This window comes from Xiphias gladius, chromosome 23, assembly GCF_016859285.1.
Source record: "Xiphias gladius isolate SHS-SW01 ecotype Sanya breed wild chromosome 23, ASM1685928v1, whole genome shotgun sequence".
Lineage (NCBI taxonomy): Eukaryota > Metazoa > Chordata > Actinopteri > Istiophoriformes > Xiphiidae > Xiphias > Xiphias gladius.
The window spans coordinates 30,095,538-30,110,863 of NC_053422.1; the positions used below are offsets into that span (position 1 = coordinate 30,095,538).

A 15,326-nucleotide genomic window follows, 5' to 3' on the forward strand; every position below is an offset into this window, starting at 1 on the left:
TCATATCCTGGGAAGGAAGTGTGTCATGGTCAAGGTGGGTGTGACCCGGTTGCCTCTCTTGGTTTTGCCGGTCTTACTGAGACCAATGTACATGCCAGGGTAGGCAGCTGATTCATATGCATTATAGTTGTTGGCCAAAAGCTGCTCCTTGAACTTGCATTCATCATTGTAATGGCCCTGAGGAGAGGTAGAGGAGATTAAAGAGAGAACAAAACAGAACATGACAGAAAACAGTTATTTATCAACTAAATCATATATACAGCTTATATATACAGTATATACACATATATGTGTGTGTGTGTATATATATATATATATATATATATATATATATATATATATATATAATCTTTATGTGTGTGTTTGTGTATATACCACACACATTCTGTATATATTATGATATTATGAGATTATTTTTCCATCTCTCCAATTTTCTATTTTTCAATTTTTTGTGTGTGTAGTGATTCTTGTAATGAGACAATAATTTCATCACATGGACAACATCAATAAAATGTCGATAAAAAAAGGATAATGTTAAAACCAGTTAAAACCAGGGATTATTCTTGTTATAATGAGAAACTGAGCAAATATTTTTTTTCTCATGGTGGCAGCAAACAGTAGGAAAGGGTACAAGAAGAAACAGGCACAGTGAGCTGGTTAGATAAGGGGCTGCACATGACAGGCTCTTACTGCTGTTTGTGCGAACCTGCAAAGACCAAAACATGTCATCAGGGCAAACACCATTTACCATGCCACCCTGTTCTCTTGAGAATCATTTGCACCCTTTGTGCATTATGAAATCTACTCAGAGCATGGCTTGGCATAAATGTCATAGCTGTATGGAAAAATGTTATCAGACTTAGGAGCTGTTCCCATTGTGTCACCCTTACCACAGAAAGGGTGACACTATACACTAATATAAGGGAAAAAATGCACAGTCTTGGCAGACTCCCTCACGGTGGTCTGGGAGCAGCTCCAGCCAAAGGTCAACCTACCTCCCCCCATCTCCGACCGAGCCAACTATCTCTGTACATACAGTACTACTGTTAGATGAGTAACTGGATGACTAACTGTTGGATGACTAACTGGCTGAATTAGTCTCCCCCTTGTTTTGAATTAGTCATTCAAAACAATTTTAACTAAAGCTGATCACTCCAGTGTTTGGGCGGTCTCTAATAAATAAAACATTACACCAATGGCTTAAGGCCAAAAGAAAATCACCTACAATTAACTGTGACGTGGAGTGAAATCAGACAGAAGCAGCGCACACAGTGTATGTAACTCATTTAGATATTAATAGATGTGTTAAAATAAGTTTATCATTTTCAGGTTTCGGTTATTGAATGCTATATTTTAAAAATGTAATTATATGAATTGAATTGTGTATGGATTATTTAATTATTAGTTGTTTATAAATTCAGTTATTAACTGACATTAATTTTAACTGTTATATGTGTTTTAATTATTGTCAGTTATGGTGAATCAAAAACAACAATTTAGTGTTCATAAGGCTGAATGTGTGTATATATATGTATTTATGTATTAGCTGGCTACAAAAAGCCTTAAAAAGATTACTTTCCTATTTCCAACAACGGAATATGGCCTGAAACAAAAGTTTGTGCACCCCGCATGGTCAGCACTAACCCCCACTACACCAGAGTCTGCTTTTTAAGGTCTGAGACCTTGGTAAAAGTTATCTGAGAGCCCAAAACCTTTGGGGTGCAAAACTTTTGTATGGTGCTCCTTTCCTGTTTTTCACCCTAAACTTACAAAACAAAAATAATAAACTAATCTTGATTAAAATGTTGAAAAGAAATATTCATCTTTAACTTTATGCTTTCTGGAGATCAATTCAGAAATTTTGACCAGTGGTAACCCAAACATTTTCATGCAGGTGTATACATATATACATAGGTTAAGGTTAGGGTAAGGGCCTAGAGAATGCATTATGTCAATGATGGGTCCCCATGAAAACATGGATCCGTGTGTGTGTGTGTGTGTGTGTGTGTGTGTGTGTGTGTGTGTGTGTGTGTGTGTGTGTGTGTGTGTGTGTGTGTGTGTGGTTATGGTTAATTTTAGGGTAAGTCTCCCCAACAATGAGAGAAGTAAACGTGTGTGTGAGAGTTATTGTGTGAGTGTTTGTGTGTGTGTGTATTTGTGGTGTCAGACTTTCGTGTCCCCAAATTATAAGTTCAAATTTGGCTGTGCTGAGCAATGGGGACAGATGCAAATTAATAGATTAGTGCCATATTGTTAACTTGGATGTTTGAGCGTCACTGTGCAGAAACATGCATGTGCAGTTTGAAACCATAAGACTGTTTACAAATTCATCTGCTGAAAGTTTTTTTGTGGTCAACTAAAATCTGAATTTAAGATGTGTACGTACCACCAGGATTTATGACATGACAACTAGCCTGGAAGCCTGGAAACCTGAAGCCTCCAGTGAACATACACTGAAAATGGTCTTTTAGTGGAGTAGGAGACATCTAGTGTCCAGCTGCTAAACTTTTGAAACCAAAAATATTTGAGATACAAATTTTGTTGAAAGCTGAGCATTTTTATATGTCTTAAAACATGTCTGGAGGGGATCTCTAAAGTATAAATAGTATGTAAAATAAGTTGTGCTAAAATACTGTAATGTGTGTTGCTCTGTCCATAGCAGTGGCACAAATGTCCAAGAGTGTTTCAATTAGGCATGTATTCGCCTCTTGAAATATGAAAATTGTGTCTAATTTGTTGATATTCAGTGTTAAACCAAATGCCCTGGTAGTGCTCATTGAACTCCTCCTGCTTTATGTTGGACTACATGCAAACCAGCAACAGTTAATGCAACAGTTGCACTCAGCAAAGAAATGTGTGTCAAAGTTTTTGGTCTGTTCTGTTTCTTCTGTGCACCATGCACAGATCTATGATCTACCTGTCTCCACAAATAAAAGTCTGTTTAATTCACAGCATCACAAATGAAATTGTTTAATTGTTAAATCGCTCTGTGTCCTGTGTTTTACTGAACATCCAACATGTAGCTGCTGGTTAAGGAGTTAAGACAGAGAGATACTTGTGTTTAATCATTTTTACAAAATGAGCTCCAGAAAAGATTGTTAATTAACTGCATGCATAAACACACAACTATAACAAAGCAATGCCTTTCAGCAAGGGAAAATAATACAGACTTAACCCCGCAATTTATATTAAACATAAATCGAGCTTAGTTACTGAATGTATATTAAGCAATGTTAATATGAAAAAACATAGTTTAAATATGACATTTCTTTTATTTCTTTTATTATCTCTTATTTATCATTAGAAACGGTAATGGTGAAATGCCCTTGCTTTCTATTGTTTCTACATGTGACAGTGACTGGTATGTGATATGTACAGGTCTTAGTGACCACTATTCAAGTCATAGCCACTGATTCATCGATGTTCTTGATATGCACTGGTTGGACACGGAGCGTTTAAGTAAAATAGTTTATTTACATTTTCAAGCATTATTTTGTAATTGCCCACAGGTGTGTAGCTTGCTCATGTCGAAATAATCAACTAGTCGTGTTCAGAGTGCCACCACCAAAATAGAGTCCTCAGGTTCAGCTGCTGGAAGTGGTAACTTCTGGCACAAGGAGGTGAGCTATTTTTCCCACGTTTGCAGACAAAGGACTCAAAGCAGATCCTACATAGACTGCAGACATCAGCGAGATGCTGACTTGTGAGTTCGAGCGAGTTTCACAGCATTTCCTGTATCACCTACATTGGTAAATTCATACAGTACTAAGATGTATAGATACCAGGGACCTTCGCCTGACACATTCCACCATGGGGATGATGCAGTTTGACACTAGTATTAATATACTGGTTGTGTAAAACATCTGTCGTGTTGACAATTTTAGTTCATTTCACACAACAACATAACTGATTAGTTCTTACCGAGCCATAGAGTTTCCCTTTGTTGCTCATGGCAATGAAGAGACCACTTCTTATCCCAAACAGAGTGACCACTCCTCTCTCCACCGGGGAAATTTCCAGAAGGGCTGGGATGAAACGTGAACATGATTAGCAACAGATTGTCAACATCAAAAAGGGAAAGCTTAACAAAAGAGGACACTAACAATGCTTTCCATAATTGCCAGAAGTGCTGTATAGTCACAAAAATATTTCCACAGGAAAAGTGGGAAAGCACTTGAAGAATGTTAATATATTAAGTGTCTCAGACGAGATGTGCTTCATGTACGAATATTGGGCCATTTTTTATTTTACTCTTAAAAGCTTATTTATTTGTCAGCTATCTAAACTGTTTTCATTTGCAATAAAGTTACCCACACATACAGAGAAAATCACAGCAGAAAAATGTAAACATGGCACTATTCGCCTGATACTTCAGGAAGTACACAGAAAACTTCACATTTTTCCACATTTTGTAGTTTTTCAGCACTGTCAGCAAGAAGGGATGGATCCTGACCTGGCCTCCTGGGGCCTTCTTGTGAAAGTTTGTGTTTTCTTACATCCATGCTCTACATTGTGTACAAACAAATCTGGTGGCTGATATATGTGTTGCACTTATAAGCGGTGCTCGATCACTGTGGTGGTGGAGTTGAACTGAATACTTTTACCCAAAAGGTTAAACCACATAAAAAAGCATTTTTAGAAGCATTTTGCCATCCGGGACTTGCCTGACTCAGAACAGATATGTTTCCATCTCATCAAATGTCCTACCCTGCCTCCTAGACACACGTCATACAAGTGTCACCCGCGGGCCCCCATGTTTTTTTTTTATGCTCTGATTCTATTTATTGCCTCTAGCTTGCTTATTGAAGCATAATCTTCATTTATAGCTGTTCACACAAATCTCCTGCTGTTTGCATGGTGTGAAATTATTAATGGTATCTGTAATGATTACTTACTTATTGCCCTTTATGCCTGGTGGCATGTAGGGTGGCAACATAGGATAGCCACTCCTGTCTGTTTTGTGCCAGTGTCTTTATAGTAGTGGTTCAGGATCTTCAGCTCTCCCTCGACTATTCGACGCCAAGTGTTCTTGGGTTGGCCTCTTTTTCACTTTCGGGTGATGTTGTTCTGCTCATTTTGATAACATGCCCAACCAATTTCCATCACCTTCTCATGACGATGGTGGCCATGTTGTCTTGTTTGCACTGGTTGAGTATATATAGGTTGGAGATGATATTGGGCCAAAATATTCATAGTATTTTTTGAAGGATTTTTGCGTGGAAGGTTGACCACTTGTGGAGATGACTTTCTGTAATTCTCCAACATTCATAGCATTCAGCAGTGTGGACAGGACACAGCTCTAGTACAGTCTCAGCTTGGTGTTGGTGCTGTACTGGGTCGAATTCCAGACATTGCTTGGCTTTTGTAAGTTGTTTCTGGTCTTACTGAGTTGGCTCGTGATGTCACTGCCTGCTTCTCCATCGTGTCTGACATATACTGCCAAGGTAGGTGAACTCCTCAGTTGTGGGCAGGTTTGTTACGTCTACTTGGATCGGTGAGGGGTTTGGAATGTTTAGCATCTTAACTCTGTTTTTTTCTGGTGGATCTGAATATTTCACCTAAATATGCTAGTGTGTATGAGATACTGAGGCCACGTCGTCAGCAAAGTGTAGAGCTTCCAGTGATGAGAAGAGTGTCCTTTTGATGCCTCTTGGTTTATCTTCAGTCTTCTCATCACCCAGTCCATGACCATGTTGAAGAGTAATGCAGACATCACGCAACCTTGCCTCACTCCCGTCGTGACTACAAAATCGTGTTGACTGTTTCCGACTTGGCATGTGAAGTTGGTGTAGAAACTATTGATGAGAATGACAATCTGTTGTGGGATCCTATATGCACAAAGTAAGCGACATAGACTGTCTCTGTGGTTGCGGTCAAAGGCCTTCTCAGAATCCACGAAACTGATATACAGTTGCAGCTGCCACTCTGTGTACTGTTCAATGATTTTACTTAAGGTGAATATTTGGTCTACGGAGGATTTCCCTGAAGTGTTCTGCCTATCAAGCCTCTGTTTCTGCTTCAGATGTAAGAAGTTTACCCTGTTTATCTGTGACTGGCACATTGATGGATCCATGTACTTTCCTCAAATTTTGTTAGTGATCTTGTATATGTCGCCTTGCTCTCCCCTTCTGACTGCATCTTCTGCCTGTTAAATAAAGGTCTTCCATGTAAGCCCTCCTGTCTGTTCTTGCCTTCCTCTTCACTTTTTGGCCTGCTTCTCTGTACAGCTTTTTGTATCTCTCCTGTAGCCTATCTGGCTTGGCTTCCATGACCTTTTTCTTCAGGACTATCCTGTTTTAAATGGATTGCCAGGTGTTGGTTGTAATCCATTCCTTCCTTTTCTTATGTTATGTTGTTCCTTGGCAGACTTCGCTACCTTTGAATTATGTTGTTCTGATTTGTTCCCACTTGTTGACTTTGTCTGGGTCTGGTTGTGTATGGTGTTCTTCAATATCTGTCAGAACTTGAAACCTGTTCTTCAGCTGCAGGACAAAACCCCTCTTCACTCTGGGGTCATGTAGTTTCCCCACAATGAATTGTTGGTGTCCTATTGCTTTTCGGCTCACTGCCTCAGCCTGCAGTCTCCATGTGCAAATTGATCTGCTCCTCCAGATAGTCCATCTGGTTCCTGTCTCTTCCACTGGGGGAATACCAAGTCATCCTGTGGATGTTGCGTTGTGGGAAGAGAGTCCCTCCAATGATAAGTTCCTAGTTGGTACAAAGCTCCAGCAGCTGCTCTCTGTTGTTCATAGTTGCAAGCCCTCTTTGCCCATCGCTCTGTCATAGGTTGTGTTATTGTTCCCAACTTTGGTGTTGGTGTGCTTCCCTCTCATTCTTATCTTCATAAGTCTGCTGTTCACAGGTGTTCATTCCATCAGACATTTCTAAGATCTGTAATGATTGATCAGGGCTACATGTGTTTTTCTGCCTGATGTGACATGGACTGGTGTCAGTGGAGAGAGACATCAGCAAGTGGTTAGAAGAAGCTTGTTAATTTACAAAGACCACAACAATTGGTTGGGGATTTCCACACTGCTACGTTATTCTGTAGTACTAAACATCAGGTCTCCACTGCATAATAATCACTAGTTCTACATCAGTATTAGAATATATATATATTATCTTAACCTGCACAACCTGGTTACTGCTGGGAATTGGTCAGAGCTGTACGGCAGCAACTGTGTACTCAGCTCTCAGCTTTAATCACATCATTTGGACATGACTGATGAACATCCAGTTCTGAGGGGACAGTGCCAGCAGAACAGAGGTCAGAGTCGGTGTGGACTGAATGGACAGAAGGCTTCAGTAGTGTTTAGCCATCATTCCTGTCACAATTTTGATTTGGATTCCCAGTAATAGAGAAAGCAGAGATGTTTGGCTCAATCAAGGTCAACAATTGGCCCCTCTTACAGATGAAGGTAGTTTGTTTGAATACTACATGACATTATTCAGTCTGAAAACACTTCTGAAATTGCCTATGTCACAGACTTTGTTAAAAAATAACATTAATGTAGCGTCTGTCTGTCTTCCATTGTCTTGATTTGAAAATGCTGTGTAGAGTCACTAGTCATACTCAGCAGGAAATACTTGTGAGCTTCTGATGTAAACACATGATACTGTAAAATTGGAATTTCAGCCAGGAAACATACCAAGCTAGCAAGAGATATGTGGGTTGGTGGTTCACCATGGGCCTTAGGTAACCAAATTACTGGTGGGCCGCTGTTTGCAATACAAGTTGGTGGTCTACCTTCTGGGCATTGCTTCCTGCTACACCTCCGCCGATGCCTTAGTGGTCTCAAGTGAGGCTTATGGGAAGCCAGACTGAACACCTGTGTGGGGTCTAATTGGGTCATCAGCTCGGAACCACCAGTCATTAATATTTTGTTCCTTTAACCTCAGTACATCTGCTGGTAGTGGAGCAATCGCAGAGATCTCTCCCTGCCACTCCCTCTCCCTGTTAATTCCCTAGGTGTTGTTTGGCCCCCAACTCCTGTTCTTCCTTCTAAGCCACAGCCAGAAGCTGCCCTTTTCTGCCTCCTCAGCCAGCTCTTTGAAGGCTTTTCAGTATTCTGCTCCTGTGACACCGATTTCACAGAGCAGATGAGAGGTTGAGGAGCTTTCAAAACCCCAGCATCCTGACCTACTTTTCTGAACATTTCTAGTAGAAATGTTAACGATACAGACAAAATAAATAAGCAAAAGGTTGTTGTTCGAGCTACATACATATATGATTTAAAAAAAGTTATACTGCCAGTTACAGAGGGAATATCAGTTACTACCATGACAGCGTCTAAATTTTAACCCTTATATTACTGAAATATTTTACAAAATGATTTTGATAGAAATTCATGTAAAGCATTGGTTTGCCTAGAGTGGACTTACCACTTGCCACTGATCAGCATGCCAACCATGTAAAACTAGCTGCCTATTAGAGTTGTTTGCTCAGCTTGTCCACCTCAATCTGATTCACATCCCAAAGAAAAGAAATTAAAAACATTAGTCTATAAGGATACACATTAGATGTGTATCCTTATAGTTAGGGCTGGCTCAGGCTTGGCTTGAACCAACCCTAGTTATGCGGGGGGGTCTAGTCTGCCGGGGGATTTCCCATGATGCACTGAGCTCCTCTCTCCTCCTCTCCCTCTCCATCTTTATGCATTCATATCCCATCAATTGCTCATTACTAACTTGGCTTCTTCTCTGTCCTGTAGTTTTGCGCTTTCTCGTCTCTCTCGTCTCTCCTCCTGTCGCTTTCTGCAGGTGTTTCTGCCCCTGGTACTGCAGAGTCTGGATCTGTGACTGCAAACCACCTACTGCCCCCCTGATTCTGCTAAATACCCACTGCTTCAGTTATTAAGATTATCATTATTATTGTTATATTTAGTCTTATTAGTATTACTATTAGCCCTCTTATTTTAATTATTCATTTTAGTACTAGTCTCATTATTATTATACAGCTTTATGAGGTACCTGTATTGTGCTATGTGTTCTTTCCTCCCTCCTGCCCCCCCCCCCCTTTCTCTCTCAACCCAGCTGGTTGAGGCAAACAGCCGCCCACCATGAGCCAGGTTCTGTTCAAGGTTTCTGCCTTTTAAAAGGGAGTTTTGCCTTGCGGCTGTCGCAAACTGCTTGCTAATGGGGAAACATTAGGTCTCTGTAAATATAACTATAAAGAGTCCGGTCTAGACCCGCTCTACTTAAAAAGTGCCCTGAGATAACCTCTGTCATGATTTGGCGCTATATAAATAAAACTGAATTGACATGTATCCTTATACAAATATAGCTACATACAAGAAGAAAAGCAACTAGCAGTTACATGATTCATTTTCGTCAGTGATCTGTCAGATATTTAGGTATTAGCGTGACAGGGCTCAATATCAGTCACTTGTTATTTCCTAATTTTAGCTCATATTATTTCCACTTGTTACCAATTGTTTAGTATTGCAACTAATGCTTACAAGAATTATATAATTCTGGGCTCATAAAAATTGTGATCAAGCCCAGAATATACGTTCCGTTAATAGAGTAAACATTCAAAATACGAAATAAGACTAATCAAATCAAAATTTTTAACATTATATAGAACATGAACATTTTCTATAAAACTTAATGTTTCTGGTCAAATAGCTGAGCCAATGAGCTATTAGAGCAGTAGAAAGCCAGATGTTTCCCCTTATGCCCAGGTCTGGTCTTGCAGTCAGTGGAGAGCAACAGTGGCACCTGGCTCTAAAAACTGCAGCTGCCTTGATCTCGTGGGGTTATTTTTGCTGATGTCAGCAGGACATCACAGCAAGTCAGGATGAAGTCGAACATCTAACTGTGATCACTGGTGATTGATTCTGTGCAGGCCTGGCTCAAATCAAACAAGCCTAATTACAGTATGCGGAAGACTCTGACAACAGAGGCCCTGACATAAAAAAGTAGGACACGGCAATGTTTCTTCAACATGCACTTATATGAATAATTATTATTTTTATTGTCTTTTAACTATATAATTGATAACATTGACAAACATTCATTTTACACGTAGACATTACTACAGTAAGTATAAGTAAGTGCAGTAAGTACTATTATAAGTTTTTAGTGCCAAGCAGTGAATCTGTTTCATGTCATTATTATCTTACGTTAGTAGGAATCAATGCTGCTGTTTTGAGTCCACGTTTGGCACCACTGAAAAATGTGGCAATGTAGTATTATACATACTTTGTTTTTAATTGTTTAAAATTAGCAATTTTAATGCTGATAATTAATTCATTACTAATTAAAAACTAGTGATAAATTATTATTTTTAACAATTTGTAGAGGAATCATTGGTCGTAATGGCCCTAAATCAAAATTCTCTCTCTAGTTATTCATGCTTTACATGAATTTCAACAGGGAATAGGCAAAATTACTTACTGTATCTGTTTTCATTATGCATGCCTTTGATCTTCCCGTTTGGTAAGACTTGTATGTGGAAGCCAATACCCACATTGCAGTAAAGCCTTCTTAGTCTTTTGATCCCCAGCAGGTATCCTCCATCTCTAGCTGTCACCTCTCTTTTTTCCCAGGAGCTGTTGCTGGCCCGAACCAATGACATGGCACTCTGCTTGGATGGTCTCTTACTGCTGATGACTGGAAGAGGAGCAAAGGAGCTGCACAGGAGGATCCCATAAAGGAGCAGTGGGAGCTTGGACCTTGACGATGGCATCCTCTGCTCACCAATCCCGAGGTACACAACTGTTGTGTATTTCAAAAGCCCAATTAAATGTTCACTTACTATCAACAAAACGGTCATAAAATCTTGCCAATTTCAGGCTCTCAAAGAAATACCATGAAGAAAATGTCTCAACTTCTGCACTCTTTAAAGCCCAGAGAGAGGATTCAGTGTGCATATTTAGACATCTCTAAAAACTGAACCTATTATGTGTCCAGTTTGCCAATGATTTGTCTCCTGTTTCCCAATTTTGTTTCCTCCTCAGGTAGATCCTGCAGACAGACAGCAGACTTATATGTGCCCCATATTACATCACACACCACCTGCTGTCTTGTTTGTCTGTGAGTCACATATGCTGTAGAAGCACACAAACGTAGAAATACATAAAACACATAGTGACAGAAAACAAAGAGGAATACGCAAGTACACAGAAACATAGAGTAATAAATAAATAAAGAAAGAAATTTGATAGGGAAACTAATGTAAATGGCCCCTTCAGGAATGTTCTCTATATCACCTTGTTAGATGTCATGTCAACATGGCTACCCTCATCCTCCCTGGTTTGTTTTGACTCTGCAACTTCAGTGTTTCAATGCTTTTATTTGATTTATTTAAAGCAGTTTTAATGTCAAAATGAAGAACCAAGCACTTAAGTCTTGTGTGAATTGAGCTCTTCTGTGGACCACACTCGGTGATAACCTATTGCTGCCAGCAACATTACTCTGTTCCCAGGGTGAAACAAGCTGGAACTGGAGGATTGTATCCTGGAATGAAAGAACGTTCTATTACCTTTTTTTTTTAAAAAATGGAATAGAGTCTTCTACTATGGCTGGGAGCAAGAAGGCCCATAAATGCAATCTCTGTGAGATGTTTTTAGTTTTCAGCCTGGAGGAGTTTTATCTGTAGCAAGTGTGAGAAAATAAAGCACTGCAAGAGCAGCTGATTGATTTGCACATGAAGCTCCATCAAATGTCAGAGCTATACGCAGCTTTCCCAATTCAAGAACCATGTGTAGAAACACTGGCCCAGGAGCATTTTCCACCACCGACCACAGACACTACAACTCCAGGTACAAGATGCTCAGCAGGCTTCTTCTCTACACCATGCTCAAGGGAGCCTCACTGGAAATGGGTGGGCAACATAAGCAAGTGTTGAAGACAGAGGAAAATCATCTGCCCACTACCACCTTGTTCAGAGCTTAGGCTGGAAAGCTTTCACAGTGCTGAGCCTGGACTCGGCCCTCTGATTTTCATATTCCCACTGCACCCACCCTTCCACCATCACTTGCTTCCACTGTGGTGATCGATGACAATCGATCAGGGCCTTTCACTCCCCTCCCATGGGACCACTTCCGCTGTCCTGTGTGTCTCTTTAACTTGTGTACTGGACCTGAACACATAGCTTCCAGCAGTGCTTGGGAAACACATGAATTCTGGTTTTGTAGTAGAAGACTCCGGAACTTTAAAGTAACACTCTTAAAACAACTGGAAAGAACATCACAATCTTGGGCCCCCTCCCAACTTAAAAAAAAGGGGGATAGAAAAATTTAGTTGCCTATTCTGGCTGAAAACTGCATGTGATGAATTGGTATGGAATAGGTAACTTCTTTATCTATAAATCTTCTTTTGGGACTGCCCTGCATTCTTTAATTGTGATGGGCTGCACCACAACCTGAGCCTGGTTGCAACTGCAGCAAGCTTTTGCAAAATTGCAGTTTAATAAAAAATTAAATAAATAATAATCAAGATTTATTTACCATTATTCAAAATTATGATAATTTATTTTAGAATCAAATTTGGTCAATTCTTGTGCTAAATGTTCTACATTCAATCACAAGATTAATAGTTGCACCTTTTGACTGACAGTGGGGGCACCAGGGTTGGCCAGTCATACACACACAAGTAACGATATATATATGAAGTGACAACGTCCTTTTCAGTGTAATTTAAGGTTGTGATTCCTAGCCTACACAATTACAGACCACAAGCAGTAGGGAGAAAATTAATTATTTAACCTCTTTCTGCATCACCCTCTGGTGTGTGGATTCCAGTGCCTACAGTTTGTGTACATGTGAAATAAGTTGTTCATTAACCAGAACTACGGAATGTATCAAACAAATGCAAGTCAATAACTTATTAGCAACTTCTAATCTACAAATGTATGAAATGAGAAGTTTATAAGTTAAAAGTTATTTTGAATTAATAAAAGTATCTTCCAAACCAAACCCCCTTCTATTATTATTACAACCACAGGAGTATGCCATGTGTAAATCAAAGGCTGCTTAAAGGCATTTAAAAACTCTTCAAACATTTTCTTTCACCACCAAAAAATCATTTACATTATTATTACACGGCAACAAGAAAAAAAAATTTCACCCTGTATTTATGCAAATAAAATGCATAATATGATTATTTATTCATAAGGAGATAACTTTCTGATGACCAAAACGTCATTAAAATATGGAATAAATGTCCAGTCCTACCATCATTTGAAAGCCAAAGCTGTCCAGAAAATGATTAAGTAATTATTCTCCTACATTTTTGCATGATAAACTCGAATTTTGAAGCTCGCACTGCCTTAAAACGGCAGCTGCATAAAAATTAACAAAATGCATGCAGATAACTAGCTACAAACTAACGTTTATTGATTGAAGTAATCCAAACATGCACATACACTCATTCATAAAAAGGGCATCTGTGGCGAGTGAAGAGAGTGAGTGGTTTGGAGCCTCAGCCCACTCAAAATGGTGACCACATGTTCCTTTGTTCCAAAGACAATGGAGGGTGCGCCATTGAACTCAGTTTCCCAGGATCCTTCACCTTTTCACACCTAGGTATGAAACCCACCTATTGACCTAACAGCCAGCTACCATTGGTCGCTGTTTTCTTTTTGTTCACTAAAAACCTTGGCATTGTAAAGTTTGTCTTGGTTAGTGGTGTTTGAGTATGTTTTTAGGAGTGAATCTGAGGGAAATCAAGAAGTGTTTTTACTGAATTTACTCTGATAATTGTGTTGATGCTACAGGTGTATTTTTTAAATAAATAAAATTCTACAAACGCTTATGTATGTTGTATCATGAGAGCAGCAGAAATTAAAAAAAACCTGGAGAATTATTTAAATCAAGAGGAAAAACAATTATTAACACTAGCAGGCACTAACAGTTGTGTAACTTAACCTAAGTAGCGAGTCTCTCCAAAGTCCACAGGCAGCAGGAATCAGGAGTAATATCCACAGACTAAAAAGCTAATAGGCTAAGAGAGTCTGTACCAGAGCTGGTATCAGAGTTGAGTCAAGTATACAGGTTTGTAGTACAGAACTGTGTCAGCAGTGAGCACACAGAGCTATGGAAAGCCCTGAGGGGAAAACATGTATCAGTAGGTTCTTACTTGCACTGCTTCAAACTTTAGGCTCATTCGTCTTAATGTGGTGCTATGTAGTACTGACGTAACGTGATGGATGATGGACTTAAAATAATGCATGCTGGTTAGAAATTTTGTCTGACTTTCACTGGTACTGCAGAACATCACCATGTCACATGACATTAAAACCTTGAGGGAGCAAGGTGGCTGCAGTTTTCTGAGTCAGGTTCCGCAGTTGCTCTCCTCTGACTGCACCAACTGGGAACAACATCTTTGATGGCAGAACTTTGCCGTAATTGGGTTAAGGCTTCACTGACATGCATGGCATTGGGTATGTGATTATGCAGAACTTCAGATCAGTTATCTCCTATGGTTATCTCTGCCAAAGGGGATGTAATTTATCTGATCTCCTCCTTCTGGCAGCTAATTTTTTACATATGGTTTTAATTTCCCGCAAGAAAGCTGTAAAAACAGTTCAGTTCAGATGTTTGTTATTGTAAAAGGACTAATGCCCTTATATTTCAAATTTTGTGTCCTTCACAATTCTTTTCTTTTCACCTTCCTGGCAATATGGTGGACCTTGTTTTTTTGATAGTATTTTCAAGTCTATAGTTCTCAATAAAATAGAAAGAAATAAAAAATGTTAACTGTCTAAAAGTGTTGCTCTAGCAGGTATTCCATGTGTGACTTTACCCATTCACCTCAACCCATTGCCCTAGATATTTTCATAAAACATTACTTAGATTTAATTTCTCGTGTCAAAAGACTAATGTAAACTTGTGCTTCTCCTTAAAACAACATATTTTGGGTGAGTAAACAGTGTGTGTAGGTTTTTGCAAAACAGTCTGACATATTGAAAGTAACACTCATATTTTTAAATAAAAAAACAGAACAGCTGTGCAGTTTTTCCGCAATGAGTTGTATGAACATCCTGCTGCTGTGACACAGGTGTACAATGTGTTGAAATGCTGGTTATCAGAGATGCAATTTTTGTAATAGAACAGGTGTTCTGTGCTTCTCTATTAGTCTTTATATAATGTATATATTGGCCCAAAACTGACTGTTGTCAGCGCACTCACACTACGGGAAGTAGATTGTGTCAGACTTGGCAGCAGGCTTTTTATACTCCACCCTTGCGGTCACCAGCAGTTCACACTGACCATCTAGACAGTCAAAGTCAGCTGAAGTATAAAACGAATGCAACTTTTGTCACAGAGTATTCAAGTGAGTTTGTAACAATGTTTAAGGCTGTAATACTTTTGTAATCCATT

General features: G+C 39.3%; 1 protein-coding gene across 1 annotated transcript; it reads right to left on the reverse strand.

Moving 5' to 3' along the window:
* LOC120785077 (fibroblast growth factor 4-like) lies at window positions 1–10,690 on the reverse strand. The gene is made up of 3 exons (XM_040119408.1): window positions 10,399–10,690; window positions 3,922–4,025; window positions 1–177 (listed from the first exon to the last, which is right to left on the reverse strand). The coding sequence occupies exons 1-3, from the start codon at window positions 10,688–10,690 to the stop codon at window positions 1–3; spliced, it is 573 nt and encodes a 190-aa protein (XP_039975342.1).
* Window positions 10,691–15,326: the final 4,636 nt, after the last annotated feature.

Excerpts from the sequence above, each read along its gene's own strand:
- LOC120785077 (XM_040119408.1), bottom strand. The coding sequence starts at position 10,690 with ATGCCATCGTCAAGGTCCAAGCTCCCACTGCTCCTTTATGGGATCCTC. Across the intron at positions 4,026-10,398 it reads GCATAATGAAAACAGATACA|CCCTTCTGGAAATTTCCCCG; the intron begins GTAAGTAATTTT and ends GTTTCATCCCAG. Across the intron at positions 178-3,921 it reads AAGGGAAACTCTATGGCTCG|GGCCATTACAATGATGAATG; the intron begins GTAAGAACTAAT and ends ACCTCTCCTCAG.